The sequence below is a fragment of the Phyllobates terribilis genome, unplaced genomic scaffold (assembly GCF_046119375.1).
Source record: "Phyllobates terribilis strain yellow unplaced genomic scaffold, ASM4611937v1 Scaffold_7__3_contigs__length_470593459, whole genome shotgun sequence".
In the NCBI taxonomy this organism is placed as follows: Eukaryota; Metazoa; Chordata; class Amphibia; order Anura; family Dendrobatidae; genus Phyllobates; species Phyllobates terribilis.
This window is the reverse complement of record NW_027362767.1, coordinates 94792168-94809616: the sequence shown is the minus strand read 5'-3', so window position 1 is coordinate 94809616 and position 17449 is coordinate 94792168. Positions and strand designations below refer to the sequence as shown.

General features: G+C 42.2%; 1 protein-coding gene across 3 annotated transcripts in view; it reads right to left on the bottom strand.

The window, feature by feature from the left end:
- Positions 1-17449, bottom strand: part of FMN1 (formin 1) — a 336510-nt gene that overhangs the window by 221129 nt on the left and 97932 nt on the right. For all 3 annotated transcript variants that reach the window (XM_073639006.1, XM_073639007.1, XM_073639008.1), the window contains exon 3: positions 7815-7930. In XM_073639006.1, the coding sequence (XP_073495107.1) occupies positions 7815-7930 (116 nt within the window). The remainder of the gene's footprint in view (positions 1-7814; positions 7931-17449) is intronic.

The following is a 17449-nucleotide window of genomic DNA, read 5'->3' as shown; positions in this document are numbered from 1 at the left end:
TTCATTTTTAAATAAAAGACTTTAATATGGCCTATTTCTTGTTAATTAAAAAAAATGAAAATCACTTGGTGTAATTTTTCTTGTGCTGATCATCTGTGGTTGTATTTACCTAATTTTAAAATCTTCTAAGAACCAGATAATTTGTTATTATGTTCTGACATATACTTAGTTTTTACCATGACTTAAGATAAATGAAAGGGATATGGGTACATTTCTAAAACTGTAAAGCAACAGTACACATGCCATGATCGGAGGGCCACATGCTCCATGCCAATGCCATTCTGTGTGACCTCCAAACTACCTGTTCAAACATGCTCGTCAGTATCTGCGCACATGTATTTTCATGTCAGAGAGCAGAATATTAACACTTCGTTGGGAGCAGGAATGAGAAAGTAATAATCGTGCACTTCGGGATTCCCACATAAACTGTACATCGTCAAAATGTTTTTTTTCTGACCCCCTGGTGTCATTCCAATAAAGAAAATGAGGCAGAGAGGGGGTAATGCCATTATTATTGTAGGTTTAGGAGAGTAAAACACTCAGCCTTTTCAGCAACTCACAAAGGAGTTGTCAAATGCATGGACTCTTCCTTTATGAAGCGAGAATGGTGGGATGGAGAGGGGACGTCATGTCCCATGACTTGGGAATCATACAGTATTGTATTGTCGTTGTATTGTAGTTGTTACACTGCTTTGCAATAAGGTTTGGCCTTTTTACAAGTTTGTCCTGTCTCTCTCCTCTGCCCTGATGTCAGTAACCCCTCCCTCCTTCTTTATTGAGAGTAGGTCAGCCATCTTAGGCTGCATGCCCACTATGCGTTTTTCAAGAGTTTTTGCCGCATAATTTCCGCAGCGAAAACGCTTAAAAAAAGCTTGGTAATACGTGCCCCATGGTCCCCAATGATAATCTGCATGTGCTGTGCACATGCTGCGGAAATTTCCGCTGCGGATTATCATTGCGGAAAAATACGCAGCATGTCCATTAATTTTGCGGACACGCAGCTTAATTGCCGCCATTGACTTGCATTGAAACGCTTAATATCTGTAGCGCTCCGAGGGTTCGGTCACTACAGAGGTATTGCATCTCATCCAGATGTGCGATATCTCACTTCCAGGTAAGGATGGAGTGTGGATCAGGACCCTGATACCTGCATGCATTACACCACATTTCCAGGGGGCAGGGTGACCGATATGCTCCAAGTAGAGCATGACAGTCCCTGTCCCTGGCTGGAGTTGGGGGAGGGAACACAGAGGAAGGGGGAACCCTGTAGTGCATAGGAGGGAGAGTGCAGTTCCTGGGTGCACTGATGAGAGAGGTATAAAAGGTGGGAGCCATCTTAGGAACAGTGTCCAGTCAGAGGGAAGAAGTGACAGAGCAGGGCCTCTGTGGAGCTCTGCTCCGGAGGCGGGCCTAGCCTGTGAGGCCCCGCTAGGACTGAAAGAGAAAGGAGTAGAGAAGAAGAGAGAGAGAAGGAGGCTGGGAGCAGAGGCTCTGCATGGGCTCTGCTCCGCAGGCAGGCCAAGTCTCAAGGCCGGAGCCTGGAGGAAGGAGAAGGAAGGAAGAGGAGCGGAGGAGGCTCCAGGAACAAGGAACGAAGGGACCCCAGGGGTGTGGACCGGCGAGTCGCCACCGCACGCCCGAATCTACCTGCGTAGAAGGGTCGGGCCAAAGGGGGAGACCGGTCCCCGAAACTAGTGGAGGCGGGGAACTACCCTCAGCTAGAAACCGGAGGCTGTGACATTTTATGTGGCGCAGCCCCTCACTACACCCGCTAGGAAGGCACCACATAGGGTCAGGGAAACTGGCACCAAAGTTTACCAGAGAAGGCCCGAAGCAGCCGGACAGAAGCGAGGTCACTGGCGGGGTATGACAGGCCAGAGAAAGGACACACAAAGGGGGTCCTGTGAAATGCTCCAAAGTTATCTGGGAGTTGGCCAAACCCCTCACCTGGTTAACACGGTGCGACGCGGGAAGTTACAGCCGGCCGGAGTAACGTGGAGTAACGAACTGTGAGTAAAGATTCTGGACTGCATTACAGGACTCTGAGTCATTATTCCTGCGCACCATCACCCCCATCATCCACACTTGCTGCCCTGAGGCTATACTCCTCCTGTGGGGAGTTATACTATCCTCTGCTGCACCCACAACACCAGCCTCAGCGGTCTGCCCTGCAGCGGCGGTTCACTCTGACCTCAATACACGGGTGGCGTAGTCGGACATTTAATCGTAAAAACCACATAAATAGACTGCCACTGGTTTGACCACCCTGAGCCACGGGACCGGGTCGTCACCACGGAGACTACAACCCCCAGCATCTACAAAAAGGCCCGGTTCCGGGTTCCCCACGCGGCCCAGGGGGCGCGTCATATCCATGTCAGCACATTTGCACACACGGATATTAAGCGTTTCAATGTGCGGATGGTACCCGGGGCTGGAGAAGAGGAGACTCTCATCCAGACCCGGGTACCACAGAACCTGTAAAAAAAATAATTTAAAACAAAAAATAAAGATTATACTTACCTTCCGATGTCCCCCAGCCTCCTCAGCGATGCGTCCGGTCTCTGGTTCGGCTTGCGGTGGTGTGAGGACCTGCCATGACGTCATTTAGTCATGTGACAGGTCACGCGACGGCTGATGTCGGCGGTCGCGTGACCTGTCTCATGACTCAATGACGTCATCGCAGGTCCTTTCACACCACTGCGAGACACCGGGGAGCCCTGACGGAGCAGAGAAAATACCGGGGGCCAATCGGAAGGTAAGTATAATCGTTATTTTTTATTTTTTACCATTCTTATTCTTTTTTTTAACTATTACTTGGTCACTATATAAATCCATTCCGGTTGCATGTATTTATATAGTGTGACCAAGTTGTCAAGCACTTTTCCAAGTGATGCTAAAATCGCTTGGAAAAGTGCTTGATAACCCGCATGCAGAAATGCATGCAAAAACGCTTGACAAACGCTTCTACCTGGCGGGAAAAACTCATGTAAAATCCACATGTGTTTTTCCTGCCAGGGAGAAGCGGAAAAAATATGCAGCATTTCATCATCGTGGGCACATAGCCTTAAGAAGCTCATGTCTCGCATGTCCGGTTCAGATTAGTTTTTTTTACCTAATGTATTTGTGCATAACTACAATATATCAGCTTGAAAATAAACCTTCTTCTGGAATCTTCATATATGCCTTCTGCAGTCAAGTCAAGCTATCTGATGAAATCTCTTTGTGTGAGTACTGGTATATACAGACAGTCATAGAAACAGGCTGAAGTGCCCTACACTTGCCGCCTAGTTATGGAGTCAGGGCCGGCCCGAGAGATTACGGCGCCCTAGGCGAAACTATTTTGTTGCGCCCCTACTATTCTTGGCAGTAGATGAAAACTTGGGATATAAATTTAGGAGCAAAATAAACCACAACAACAATGATTAATTAACTCTCTCCTAACTCTTTAATCTTCTGAGAAGTTGTATAGGACAAATATATACAAAGTAATCAATAACACAAAACAAAAACGACCATAGGTAATTAAAATTGTTTCCTTGCCTTTTTTTTTTTTTAAAAGGATGACACTAAGTCACAGAGATTAATTTGTTTAGCAACTTCAGATTCTATCGAAATTGTTGCCAACCCAACCAACCTCTCTTGCGTCATATTTGCCCTTAAATATGTTTTAATTAGCTTTAGTTTTGAGAAGCTTCTCTCTCCTGAGGCCACGGACACAGGCAGAGTCAAAAGAATTCTTAGAGCCACCACCAGGTTGGGGACACTTTCTTTCAAGTCAGATTTAAGCAAAAGTTCAAGAACGTCTTTTGGTGATGAATCTTCTGGAACACGTCTTGACATTGCCTGCAGTTCACCACATAGCTCTATGGCATCGATGTCTTTTACTTCGTTGTGTGTAAGAGACTTTTCCAGAGCTTTACACTTATCCAGAACAAATTTGCTTGGTTTTCCCTCAAATGAACGGATGTGGTACAAAAATCCAAATTTCAATTCCATTTCTTTCAGCTGAGTGAACCGCTCATCAACTGAATTTATAGCAGTATCTAAGATCGCAAAGTAAAAGTTAATTTTGAAACTCTTTCTCATCTCTTATGGGCTCATCTTTCCCTTCATAAGAGAACTGTTTTTTTTCTTTAAACGTTTTGGCGCAGAACTTGACTCAAAATTAGCTGGTATGCCAAGCTCTTCTGCGATTTCCCTCGCATCAACTAACAGCTTCTCAAACTCTTCATCGCTTCTTAATGATTGCAGATATTTCTTTGTTTTGTCTAGGTGTTGAGAAGCAGCAGCTAAATCGAATTCTTGTGACTGAAGTAACTTACTTGTCAAATTGATTTTGTACAAAATGTTGAACCATACTAGAACAGATGTAACAAAAGAAAAGGTTCCAACTTGTTTAGCAAGACCATGAGCTTCTAGCCGGGAGACATTTCCAGAGCTTCCTGTGAGACTAATATTTTCTGCTATGTCCATTAGGGCATCATGGACTTCGCTCAATTGGTAACGGAGGGGGGCCAGAGCATTAATTCTACTTTCCCACCTTGTTTCGCTTAGAGGTTTTAGAGTCAGAGATGGCAAATGACGCACGAGTACTTCACAACGCTGAGTTGACGAAGAGAAAAATACGTAGAGATTTTGAACTAACAGGAAAAAAGTTGTCACTCCAAAACAACATTTAGCGGCATCGTTGACGACTAAGTTTAGAGAATGGGAGCTGCAAGGCACAAAGAATGCACGTGGGTTTATGTCCAAAATTCGTCTTTGTAGTCCAATGTTTTTTCCCCTTCATGTTGCTCCCATTGTCGTAGCCTTGCCCTCGTAAGTTGTCCACAGAGAGCGACAGTTCTTCAAATTTGTTCAAGACAGCGGCTGTCAAACCACCTCCAGTTGTATCAGAAACAGGAATGAATCCCAAGAAGTGCTCTTTAATTTCAAACTTTTTGTCTTCTGATGTGGAAACAAACCGAACAATGATAGTCATTTGTTCAACATGAGACACGTCAGAAGTACAATCCAGCACTACAGAAAAGTATTTTGCAGTTTTGACATCGTCAAGAATCTTTTCCTGAATACCATTACTTAGCAGTTGAATCATCTCATTCTGTATTGTTTTTCCCAAATAATGTGCATGAATTTCTTTGTCCCAGATATTCCGAATGTGCTCACACATGACGGGATCGAACATAGCCAAATACTCCACAAATTTCAAAAAGTTGATAGTCATTTGTTCAACATGAGACGCGTCAGAAGTACAATCCAGCACTACAGAAAAGTATTTTGCAGTTTTGACATCGTCAAGAACCTTTTCCTGAATACCATTACTTAGCAGTTGAATCATCTCATTCTGTATTGTTTTTCCCAAATAATGTGCATGAATTTCTTTGTCCCAGATATTCCGAATGTGCTCACACATGACGGGATCGAACATAGCCAAATACTCCACAAATTTCAAAAAGTTCCCATTATTAGATGCAAACAGTGCATCATTTGATCCACGGAACGCTAAGTTTTGCGTACCTAGTACCCTCACTAGAGCCATCAACCTTTCTAAAATTTGATGCCAGTATTTTTCTTGCTCTTCAATTTTGCGTAAGTGTTCTTCGTCAATGGTCTTGTTCATCTTAAGTCTATTTTTGAGTTCCTTCCATTTTTGAAAGCTAATCATGTGATCTTTGCTTTTTTCGTGGCTGGCTAAAATAGCAGATATGTTTTTCCAGTCATTTACACCATCAGTACCTAAGGCTGAGCGTTTGAGGATTCCTAGTTGAAGTGATGAGTCTGGAAACAACGTGCAGCAAAAACAAGAAACTGAATTTTTCTGAGTAGAATACGTTAGCCAATTGCGTTCAAGACTTTCACCATTGACAAGACGACGTTTATAGTGAACACAAGAAAATTTTCTACGATTAGTGTCCAAAGGAAAATCGAAATCTTTAACTTGTGTGGGGCCGAGTTTTACTACATCTAGGCGTAAGTCATCATTGATTACGGTCCACGTAGCGGGATCGTCCGAATAGTCTTTGCGTAGTATTTCTATAGATGTACCAGCCTCCATGTCAGTACTGGTACTTTGATCAGATCTACCACCAGATATTGATGGTTATAGTTCACTATTTTCAGCATGAGAAACAAATTCTATTTCCACATTCGATATTTCCGAGGCAACAGAAGCCTGTTGTTCCAACGTTTGGAATTCCGCGTCTTCATTTCTATTGCTTAGATATTTTAAAAATGACCCTTTGATTTTTTAAAGTGATTTCTCCTCCTCAGCTTTTCTTTTACGGTTCTGAAACCCCGAAAGTTTTTTCTTCTTATCAGCCATGACTCGTTACAACACACAGCATTTACCTAAAAGTTAACGCGCCGATTAAAATTGTTATCTGAACATTATATAATACGATTTTACTTTTAAGACAAAAACCACAAATTTCTTTAACAATTTCCAATGTTTCCAATATTTTTGAAAATCAAAACAATATACCTACCTCGCAGCGCCTAACACTTTAGAACCTAGGCCAAAAATTTACTAAAAACCTCCTATTTTCTATTTGCATTCATGAAACCTCATGGAACAATGAATCTAATGAATATACAAAATAACAGCAATGGCTCACATGATAAAGCATGCAAACAGTAGAGACATACCTCGAGAATATTATAATCGCGCGCGCGCCGATATGCGAAAAACGTAGATACTATCTCCCTGGCCTGACTGGCAGTCCAGGCAGTCTACGCCAATGCGTCAAAACAGACTCCTCCCACTAGCCGCATCGACTGCTGATGACATCTATCAATATAATCGCCAACTAGTACCTAGTACCTAAAGTCCAAACTACGTATAAATAGGCCATATGGTACACCTACCTTTTAAGTATACGTATTTTTTTCTCTCGGGCGCCCCCTTAGTGTAGTGTGTGCATCTTTGGTTGTTTGCTTTGCTTTGCCAACATTTGAAAACTTAGGAGCAAAATAAACGCGCGGGATCAAACACCTGTCAGCAGACGATGCAAACGACTCACGTCCGTAGTTTAGCGCCTCCTTTCCGTGCGTAAATTGAAGTTAAACGGTTTTTCTTTTAAATTTATGGTAAAAAAAATTATGTACACTTTTCTTTCCATCCCTAAAACTTTTTGCCTTTTGAAAAGATTTTTTATAATTTTTTCTATTTTTTCTCTGGCGCCCCCTTAGGGTCGGCGCCCAAGGCGGCCGCCTAGTTCGCCTATACGTTCAGGCCGGCCCTGTATGGAGTCAGAATAAGGGACCTCTATTTTCCTTATAGGTGGAAGTCCAGGAAGGGAAACGTGTTGCAGACAAAGACTGAAGAGGACCCCAGTGCAAAAACATTATATGGGCACTTTGCTGAATAAAAATGTGTCCAATATAAGCTGCATGCTGTTCTGGAAATAAAATTGGGCCCCTAACTATTGGGTACCCGTGTGATTGCACAGGTTGCACCAATGTTGTGTCTGCCCTGAGCGAAACCAACATCTACTATACATTTAGAACATGTACATTCTATAAACTATAAATGTCTCTGACTGTGATACCTCTAAACCAATCCACAGGGGCCACAATAAAAAACTAAGTCTGATAATGTGAAGGGTTAAAAAAATAATAATTCACGAGCCGTTAGCAGTTACTTCCATGACCAGTTCCCAAGTTAGATTATTCCAGAGATTCACATTTCTTGTGAAATAGAATGCTAGTCATCTGAGCCTTCATTTCTCCATATGCATGTAGGTATGTCGTCACCTGCTGGGAATAACCAACATTTTTAGGTGCCGATAAGACACAAAGATCTCATTTATACTTACATGTATGTCGAGTGTCAGGTGTAGGAGATTCCGGTCCGGCCTTACTTGCTGATCAGAAGCCTCAGACTGAAAATCTGCTATTGATTTGGCAACTCCTCTCAATATACCACCACCTCCTGAACAAAAACACAACACAGATCTTTAGTAAAACAATAATCCAGTATTGAACATACAGTAGTGTGCAAACGTTTAAGGCAGGTTTCCGCAAAATAAAAATGCTTTCAAAATTTGAAAAGATAATTATCCATCGTGCAATTCCATCAAGGAGACGTCTGATTGGATCCAAATTTTTTCTGCAGCAGCACAACGACCCCAAACATACAGGCAATGTCATTAAGAACCATCTGCAGCATAAATAACAACAAGTCTTGGAATGGATGGCAAAGCTCCCACAGAGCCCTGGCACCAACATCGAGTTCATACAAGATTACATGAAGAGACAGAAGCATTTGCACAAGCGTCATCTAGAGAAGATCTGTGGTTAGTTCTCCAAGATGTTTGGAACAGCCTCCCTTCTGAGCTCCTTCAAATACTGGACACGTACAAGTGTACCTGGACAAATTGATGATTTGATGTTGTTTTGAAGTCAAAAGAGCAGTCACACCAAGTATTGAAGTGATTTAGATTTTGCTTTTGTTTACTCACTTTGCATTTTTGTTAATTGATAAAAATAATAAATATTACAGGTAATCTGTCACTTTTTTTTTTTTGTACACCTAATCTGAGAGCTGCATGATGTAGGGGCAATGACCTAAACTTCAGCAACGTATCATTAACTAGGATGCTTGCTGTAGTTTTGATAAAATCAGTTTTATTAGCAGGAGATTCACTAGGGGACTAGTAAACTTACTGCCAGGCAGTCCTCCATGTTCATGAGGTCTGTATAACCCCGTCCCCACCACTGATTAGCAGTTTTCTGCCTATACACAGTGTACACAGAAAGCTGCCAATCAGTGGTGTGGGCAGGGTTATACAGAGCTCAGCATTTGGAGAACTGATAGATGTGCAGCAGATAAAACAGGGATTTTATCAAAACAAAAAGTGATATATCACTGGAATCAGGGTCTCTGTCTCTACATTATGCTGCTCTCAGATAGAGTAAAAAAACAAAAAAAACAACTGGTAACAGATTTCCTTTAACACTTCTATTTTTTAAAGCATTATTACTACTTTGCAAAAGTTTTAGGCAGGTATGGAAAAAATGCTGTACAATACTGTACATTAAAGGAAGTTTCTGTGACTATTCATTGTCAATCAGCTGGCTGAAGGGGCTTGATCAGATCATCACTGGGAAGTAGATTCAAACAATCTGATATTGACAGCTTATACTAAGGAATGGCTTCATTCGAATCCCTATGGAAGTCTACTAGCCATCAATGGTTTACCATCAGGGTGGTGAAAAATGTACAAATTTATTTTTACAGAATAAAATACAAAGATAATGGCTATTTTCATTATGTCATAATTTTAATTCATTATTCTAGGCATTTCCAGTCAAAGCTTACAATTTTTGCAACCACCATATTATGGGTGACTCATTATTAAAATAGGTCACAAATCATTCATCTTGGGGGATGCAAGTAACGGGACATGCACAGATATCGGGACGCAAACAATTTAGAGGAGTCTTGCATTGGGAAAGCATAATAAGTCTCTCCACTGAAAAATTTTGAGAGGTTTTAGGGATTTAAGAGTTTTTCACTTGGTGAATACTGTGATTCCCATTCACTTCAAAAGTCCATTGTCTCCAATCTTTAAATAAGGCCATCCTTAGCATTGTCGCATTCCCAATAGTTGTAGGCAGCAATTAATGTTTTAGATGTGTAAACTTCACGAGTAGCTATTTTTCAAATGCAATACTTGAATCGTTCTATATTTTTTTTTTACACTCAACAAAGAGACCATCTAGTATTTCTTTTACCAGAACTAGGGTTGCATCCATACTGTTTCATGAACAAAACATGGACCACACATCTTGACGGTCTAAGCCCACCAAGATTTCATGTCTGAACCCATTCGATAATGGCCTGGTATCATACAACCCTCTTTGATGAAAGGCTCACAATTAGGGGTTTAACAGCTCATTTTAAGTTGCTCATCATTAAAAAGGAAAAAACCTCAATAGACTGCACCAAAAGTAATGACAAACACAAATACATATATTTCTACCAGTAAAGGTTGTGGTTCATAGCACAAATACTGCAGAAAGAATCCATTAAGTACTTTAATATTAAAGAAAGTCTGTCCTCAACAAAACTCAATTTAAATTTTGAGTGGCGCTGTGATCTTGTGTGCATGAGCGCCACAGACAGGAGCACACAGGACAGACTGGAGAGCGGGATGAGAGCTGATCCGCACTGACACTGGGTTTGCGCCCGTTCGGCTCCTGCAGTGCAGACCTGCAGGGCTTGGCATTCAATTCAGGCAGCACTCACTTTGAGAAAGTGCAGTCAGTCAATCAAGGTTAAGAGAGGTGGCAACATGTTGACTGAGGGCGTGGAGTGGTGTGCTGAGCCCTTGGCCACACCAAGGGTGAACCAAGAACTAAATATAACTATTTTTTTTCTATAATTAAAGAAGCTAAATTTATATTGCAGGTATAAGATTTGTAGGGGCCAAGTCTCCTAGCGGACTTTGTAGTGTAAATTGCGTTTTTGAAGTGATAGACTATCTTTATATTTTTATTTTTTAAAGAAGTAATCAGTGAGTTTATAAAACTCACTTGTAAGAATAAGGACAACCAAGGAAAAAATAAAAAGAACATCACCATAGTAGTGTTATAGACTGTGAGGTCTATTACACCATCAGTGACAAGTGCTTCTTACTTTTTGCCTAAGATCCCATGGAAAAGTGAGATTTTGTGGTGATCTGTTAATATGGGGTAGTGGTTTTTGGGAACCATTGGGCCATGTTCACACGTTCAGTATTTGGTCAGTATTTGACATCAGTATTTGTAAGACAAAACCAGGAGCGGGTGATAAATACAGAAGTGGTGACGTGTTTCTATTATACTTTTCCTTTGACTGTTCCACTCCTGGTTTTGGCTTACAGATACTGATGTAAAAATATGATCAAATACTGAACATGTGAATGTGGCCTTGCTGTTGTGATGAAGTGTCTGTTGGGTGGGGTGGTCCAGAGCTATGAGGGCCAAGCCTGGTAGCAGGGGGTCCTGTAAGTTTGCAGGGTTAGCCAACCTACTAATCATGTGGGCTTTTACAAATTTTACTAACAAGGTGTACTTAGAACCTCATGATTAATTTTATAATTTTTGCTTAGGCCACGTTCACACGTTCATTATTTGGTCAGTATTTTTTTCACAGGAGTGGGAGCCAAAACCAGGAGTGGGTGATAAATGCAGAATTGGTGACTTGTTTCTATTATACCTTTTCTCTGATTGTTCGACTCCTAATTTTGGCTTACAAATACTGATGTAAAATACTGACCAAATACTGAACGTGTGAACGTGGCCTTAGAAGCATAGATTAATATATAATATAGAAAAAGCAATGGAAACCAAATCCACATAAGTGTGGTGTATTTAGAAATCCTGTCTGCTATTTTTTTCCTGGACTCTTAGGAAATCAGGAAAAAAACAACTTCACAAATAAACATGTAAAGAAATGCTAATTTAATTCACACAGGGGTTTTACCCACCACAAGCACAATGTATGTAAACAGAATAATGCACATAATGCGTGACATCATTGACTATAGCAATTTAAATAGTAACTTAAATCTCCTGGGTACCAATGCAAAATTTGAAGCAAAGTCACCCCACCCCACCTGTTATGTACTACAATAAATAGTGTCTTCTTATGGGGCAAAGGGGCATTCAAGACCATTCAGGCACTAAATCCTGGGTGAGACTGGCCATCACTTCTGCATCTCACTCATGATAGCAACTAATAAAGACCAAAATATGAAGGAAACTACCTATACCCACACATCCTATAAAAATGAGAGCCAAAGTCCTTTCTGGGTCAAGTCTGAGAAAGCCACCAAATTGCTTTGCCGAGAATCAAGGTCTTAAATCCATAATGAGTGGAAGTTGAGACTGTGAACCCAAAAACCACATGCAAGCTACCTGTTGGCATTAATCATGAGAATGCCTGTTCATGATTGTATAGCAGAGGTGAGAGGATCGATCTACAGAGGATTGAGATCAAGTAAAATTTCCTGAATTTCACAAGAAATCAAACATTTTGAGATTCGATTAGCAAACAACTAAAATACAAATTGCCCAGCACCATTTCCCACACTGCTCAAGCATCAGAGAGCCGGCAAACGTCGTTTTGCATTGCGGTGCGGGCCTCGACCATAACGCCCTGCAGCTATGACATTTAGCGGATCATCATACATTGTACAGTGGTGGTCAGTACCTGGACCATCACAGATCAGCGGTTCCCAGCAGGGCATAGTTTGAAGACGGAAAACTACTGCCGTACAAAGACACTGGATAAGTCTTTCTCCTGTAGAGTGAAAGCTCTTATGGTCAGGAGGGTCCTCTCTCTCCTGTAGAGTGTAAGCTCTTATAGTAAGCGGGGTCCTCTCAGTCTCTCCTGTAGAGTGTAAGCTCTTATGGTCATTGGGGTCTGCTCTCTCTCTCCTGTAGAGTGTAAGCTCTTATGATCAGCGGGGTCCTCTCTCTCTCGTTTGTTGAGTGTAAGCTCTTCTGATCAGCGGGGTCCTCCCTCTCCTGTATTGTGTAAGCTCTTCTAGTCAGCCGGGTACTCCCTCTTTCTTTACTGTTCAGTGTAAGCTTTTATTGTCAGTGGGGTCCTCTTTCGCTCCCTCTCCCCTACTTGTATTTTTAGAGTAATTACAAGCTTTCCAGTATTGAGATTTGCGCAAATTTGCATCATAGCCAAATGAATAATTTTAAAAAAAATGGCTAAGTCTGCAAATTTGAATTTAAAAAGATCCTCTTGTTACTACTGTATAGGAACGACAACCCCATATGCAGTGACATCGAGGTGCACATTAAGACTACGGATACTAAACTCTGAATGCTGCTTGAGAGCAACGAGGACACTATATACACAAAAAGAAATAATGACAAGTAATAAAGGCTCAAATAACTTTTTAGCAGAGTATGAAAGGACACCTCCGGCAGGGAGACACTAGTCAGGGCTGACACTGGTTGCCCATAAAGTGTTTTACTATATACATGATAGTCACCATCTCCTCCCATTTATATCACTACCATTACATTTCTCACACCTACTGCTCAACCTCTGGGGTGGTGATGGGGGGGAGGAGAGGTGGGTGGGAGTGAAAAATTTCCTTCCTAATCTCTTACTTGCACTCCGACAGATCCCTGGATCAAACAGGCTCAACTAATACAGTAGTACAGTTGATGGAATATCTACACCCCAGTATCATCACAAGGTGGCTGGTATCGCCACTTTCTGCAAGATTGGTATCCTCACTATGACCACCATGTAGTAGACTGCAAGGTTTTAAAATGGAGCTAAGGGTGTAGGACTGCTCTATAGAACTCTATTAGAGTCAAATTATTGCTGCATACAGCACAAGTCCATAATTTTGTAATGTACATAAGCTTTAATATGCAAAAAGTTTTCTGTTAAGAACGATTAGCCAAGATGAAAATATCTGAATACAAGGAGCACTTGGAACACTGTACATTAACCCTTTTTGGACATCCTGCCTTTGCTTACAGGATATCCATCTGTCTCATGTTAGTCACTTCATAGATTACTACTTGTATCCATTTTTGAAATTGTGCAGTTTTTGTTGCAAAATTCTTAGTCACAGCTTTTCCTGCAGTTTCACACAGATCCACTGGAGGGCTGTTTTAGACATTTTTGACCTACTTCTTGGCAATTTAAGTGCAAAAAGCATGTAGCAGCTCCACCTAGTGGTCTACAATTGTATTGGCTGCGAACAAAATGGTTTCAATTGTTGCATTTATTATTTTTTTTCATTAATAGCTTTAAGAAAATCAAGTACACAAAAGCAAACAAAAAGTTTAATTCTTCATTCTACTGGGGTAGAATATTACATTAACGTTTCAGTATTAATGAGGGGGTACATACTGTACATATAATGAAGGATATTTGCCAGCTTACCTTCATTAATGTGCATGGAGCAATCCAGGTACTCCAGATAGTAATAAAAAAGTGGTCTAGCATTAAAATATGAATATGTTTTAAAGGATATCATGGTGCAGAGCAAGACACCAATGGAGGTCTATCCTCTTCAGCAATGAGTCCTGCTTTTGTCTTGGATGCAATGATAGCTGGAGGTTGGTCTGGAGACTATGTGGCCAATGACACAAAGAGGTCTTTACAAAGGAACGTTAAAGTGTCTCAGGAGACATTGCTCATTCTACTGTGCCAAGTCACATGTTGCTTGTGCTACTATGAGCAGCCTGCAAGACCTAAACGTGCCGCTTCTCTGGACTTGTTGCCCATTGAGCACATCACGGAAATCATTAATCAGCAATTGCAAAGGGAACTGCCAACAGCGGATCTTGATTTCCCCAAGTGCATTCAACTGCAGTACATTCCTCAGACAACCAATAATAACCTCATGGATAGCAACCAGTGTGTTTAATTGCGGTTATTTCTACATGTGGGGCTCAATATTGACTCTGAATTAATCTATATGTTTTGAAAATTTTGTTTCCATTCTCTCACCATTTTCATATATTAATTATGTCTATCCAGTCTGTGATTTCCAGAATTGCATAACTTTTCCTTCATGGTGTTGCAGTTTCAATGTTGAGTGTATGAAGGAAAGTCTGAAAGTTTAAAAGGTTATCTGTCAGAATTATCAATCCTCCTAAATCAGCTTAAAAGGGTTGATCCTACGGACAGATTCCCTGTAATTTCAGAGGATGAAATTCTGTTTTCAATATGTGATGATCACATAGGTGCGTAGGGCTGTAGGACCTATGCTAAAGCTAAACGTCGCTCTACTGTCAAAGCCAAAAGTTTTGAGATTGGCACAAATTTTGATTTAACACGGTTTGCCCCCTCAGTGTTTTTATATCTTTTAGTCAGATTTTCCTATGGTTACTGAAGTACAATTATCTGCATTTCATACGTTTTTATGCTTTTATTTCCAAATACATCAAGTTTATGTAAAGACTCAATATTTGCAGTACTGATCCTTGTTTTTCCAGACCTCTGCAATTCAGCCTGGCAGCAGGATAAGTTTTAAAAATAAAGGTCAATGCAGTTAAAACTGAGTCTTTACTAGTGATGAGTGAACGTGCTCGCCACTACTCGGTACTCGCTTGAGCATAACTGTGCTCGACAAACTCTGCGAGTATTTCCAGGTTGCTTTGGCCGGAGCTCGGGTCCCCACCCTGCATGTTTGGTGGTCTTTAGAGAGACAATGAACATGCAGGGATTGCCTGCCACTCACTTTAATGCGTAGCCATGTTAGTTGTGGGTATTACAGTGGTTGGCTGGCTGCACAGCGTCTTCATGTCTATTTAAGACCCGGTGACGCTAGGCTCGTCACAGTCTACCCACCCCGAAAACGGGCAGAGTAGGGAGAGTTGCTGCCGAGTCAGGAGAGATATGCTTGTTTATAGTTAGTAAAAGTATTCCACAGCATATCTATATATCCATCTGAACTAACAATCCTTCTGAGGACTAATCCAGCTGCATATATTTAGTGGTGATAGCAGGAGTTGGGCAGGGAGGTAGGGTATGTGGCTTGACTGCGGTGCATACTGCACAAGAGGGTCCATAGCACGTTCTGTCTGCTGCGGTGACAGATATTTGTAGACATAGCCCCAGATAACAGGGGCCAGGGCAATTTTTTTTCCATCTTAATCCTGGTTATTTGCTAAAAAGCAATTCAGAGTACACCATTTTTCTGCTCCGTTTGCTTGTTAGCACTGCAGCCAGATCTTTTCCATATTACAGCAATAAAAATCCAGAAATTTTCAGTGAACGTGGAAAATATTGGCCTCCATTTCTATTTTGCTGTAGTGTGTCGGTGAAGCTAGGTCACTGTGAAGAATAGAATTAGTAAACTACAGGCCAGCTATTTAAAACCGTGGTTCTCGGTTACACGTATCACATGCAACTGCGTTCCAAATTCAGCCATTTCTGGCTTCCATTTACATTTTGTTGCTGTGTGTCAGTGAAGCTATTCACTCGAGGTTGCTGTGAAGAATAGTATTAGTAAACTACAGGCCAGCTTTTTAAAACCGTGGTTCTCTATCAGACGTATCACATATAACTGTGGGTTAAATCCAGCCATTTGTAGTGAACGTGGAAAATATTGTCCTCCATTTAAAATGGGCAAGGTGCATGGCAAGGGATGGGGAAGTGGACATTATGGTGAATGCAGAGGCCGTGGCCATGGGCAAGCTGAAATTGTGCCACAACAAACACCCACATCTTGTCGCTCGACTTTCCTGTCCCAATTACTAGGAGACTGCAGACCACCACTACTGAACACAGAGCAGTGTCAAAAGGTTGTTGGTTGGATAGAAGATAATGCTTCCAGTCACTTAGCCGCCGCCGCCACCACCACCCTGTCTTTCACACGGTCAAGTCTCAGTAGCCGTGACTCTGGACCGCATATTCCTCACCCTGATCCTCCTTCCTCCCACCATGTCGAGTGCCCGGAGACAACTGATCCCACACTTGGATACTCAGAAGAGCTGTTCACTTTTCCATTTATAGATTCGGGCCTCTCACCTGGCCAGCTTCAAGCGGGTGAAGAGGAGAACGCGTGTAGCGATGCCCAAATATTTGAGCAACCACTGTCACACAAAGGCAACAGAGGAAAAGTGCAATTACTGTCGCAAGAGGTGGATGATGATTAGAGACAATTAACAAAGTCAAGAGGAGGACCAGGGTGCGGAAGTGGAAAACGAGGTGGTGGATGATATAGTAACTGACCCAACCTGGCAGGGGGATATGCAGAGCGAGGACAGCAGCACACAGTGGGAGGGAGCACCACAACATGCAGGAAGAAGCAGTGTGGTGCTCACAGACACAAAGCGGAAAGCGTTGACCATTTTAGGAAGTCCGCTATAGCTTCTGCCGCCCTTGCCGTGCTTCAGCAGTGTTTGCAGCTTCCAACTTACCGACTGGTGGGCGATGTCCCCATGCGTTGGAACTCTACATTGCAGATGTTGGGAAGGATTGGTGAGCAGAAGAGGGCAGTTGTTGACTACCAGCATCAACAAAGCCATCAGTATTCAGGCCAGACTCCACACACAAAACCTCAGGAGTGGACATGGATGTCAGACATCCTCCAAAACTTGGAGGACTCCACCAAGATGGTGAGCGTCGATGATGTCATAATTAGCGCCACCATCCCACTTCTCTGTCTTCTGAAACGCTCTCTGCTCACAATTATAGAGGATGCATTGCAGGCGGAGCACGATGAGATGGAGCAAGGAACCATACAGGGTGATTCCACACAGCCCAGCCTCATCTCATCCCAACATGGCTTGGGTGACAATGATGAAGAGGAGGAGGAAGAAGAACAGGAGCTAGTTTCCTGCCCTATAGACGGTACTACCTGGATAACTGTCATACCGTCTGTTCAGCGTGGATGGCCTGAGGACAGGGAGGAGGAGGAGGAGGAGGAGGAGGAGGAGGAGGAGGAGGAGGAGGAAGAAGGAAGAAGGAAGAAGG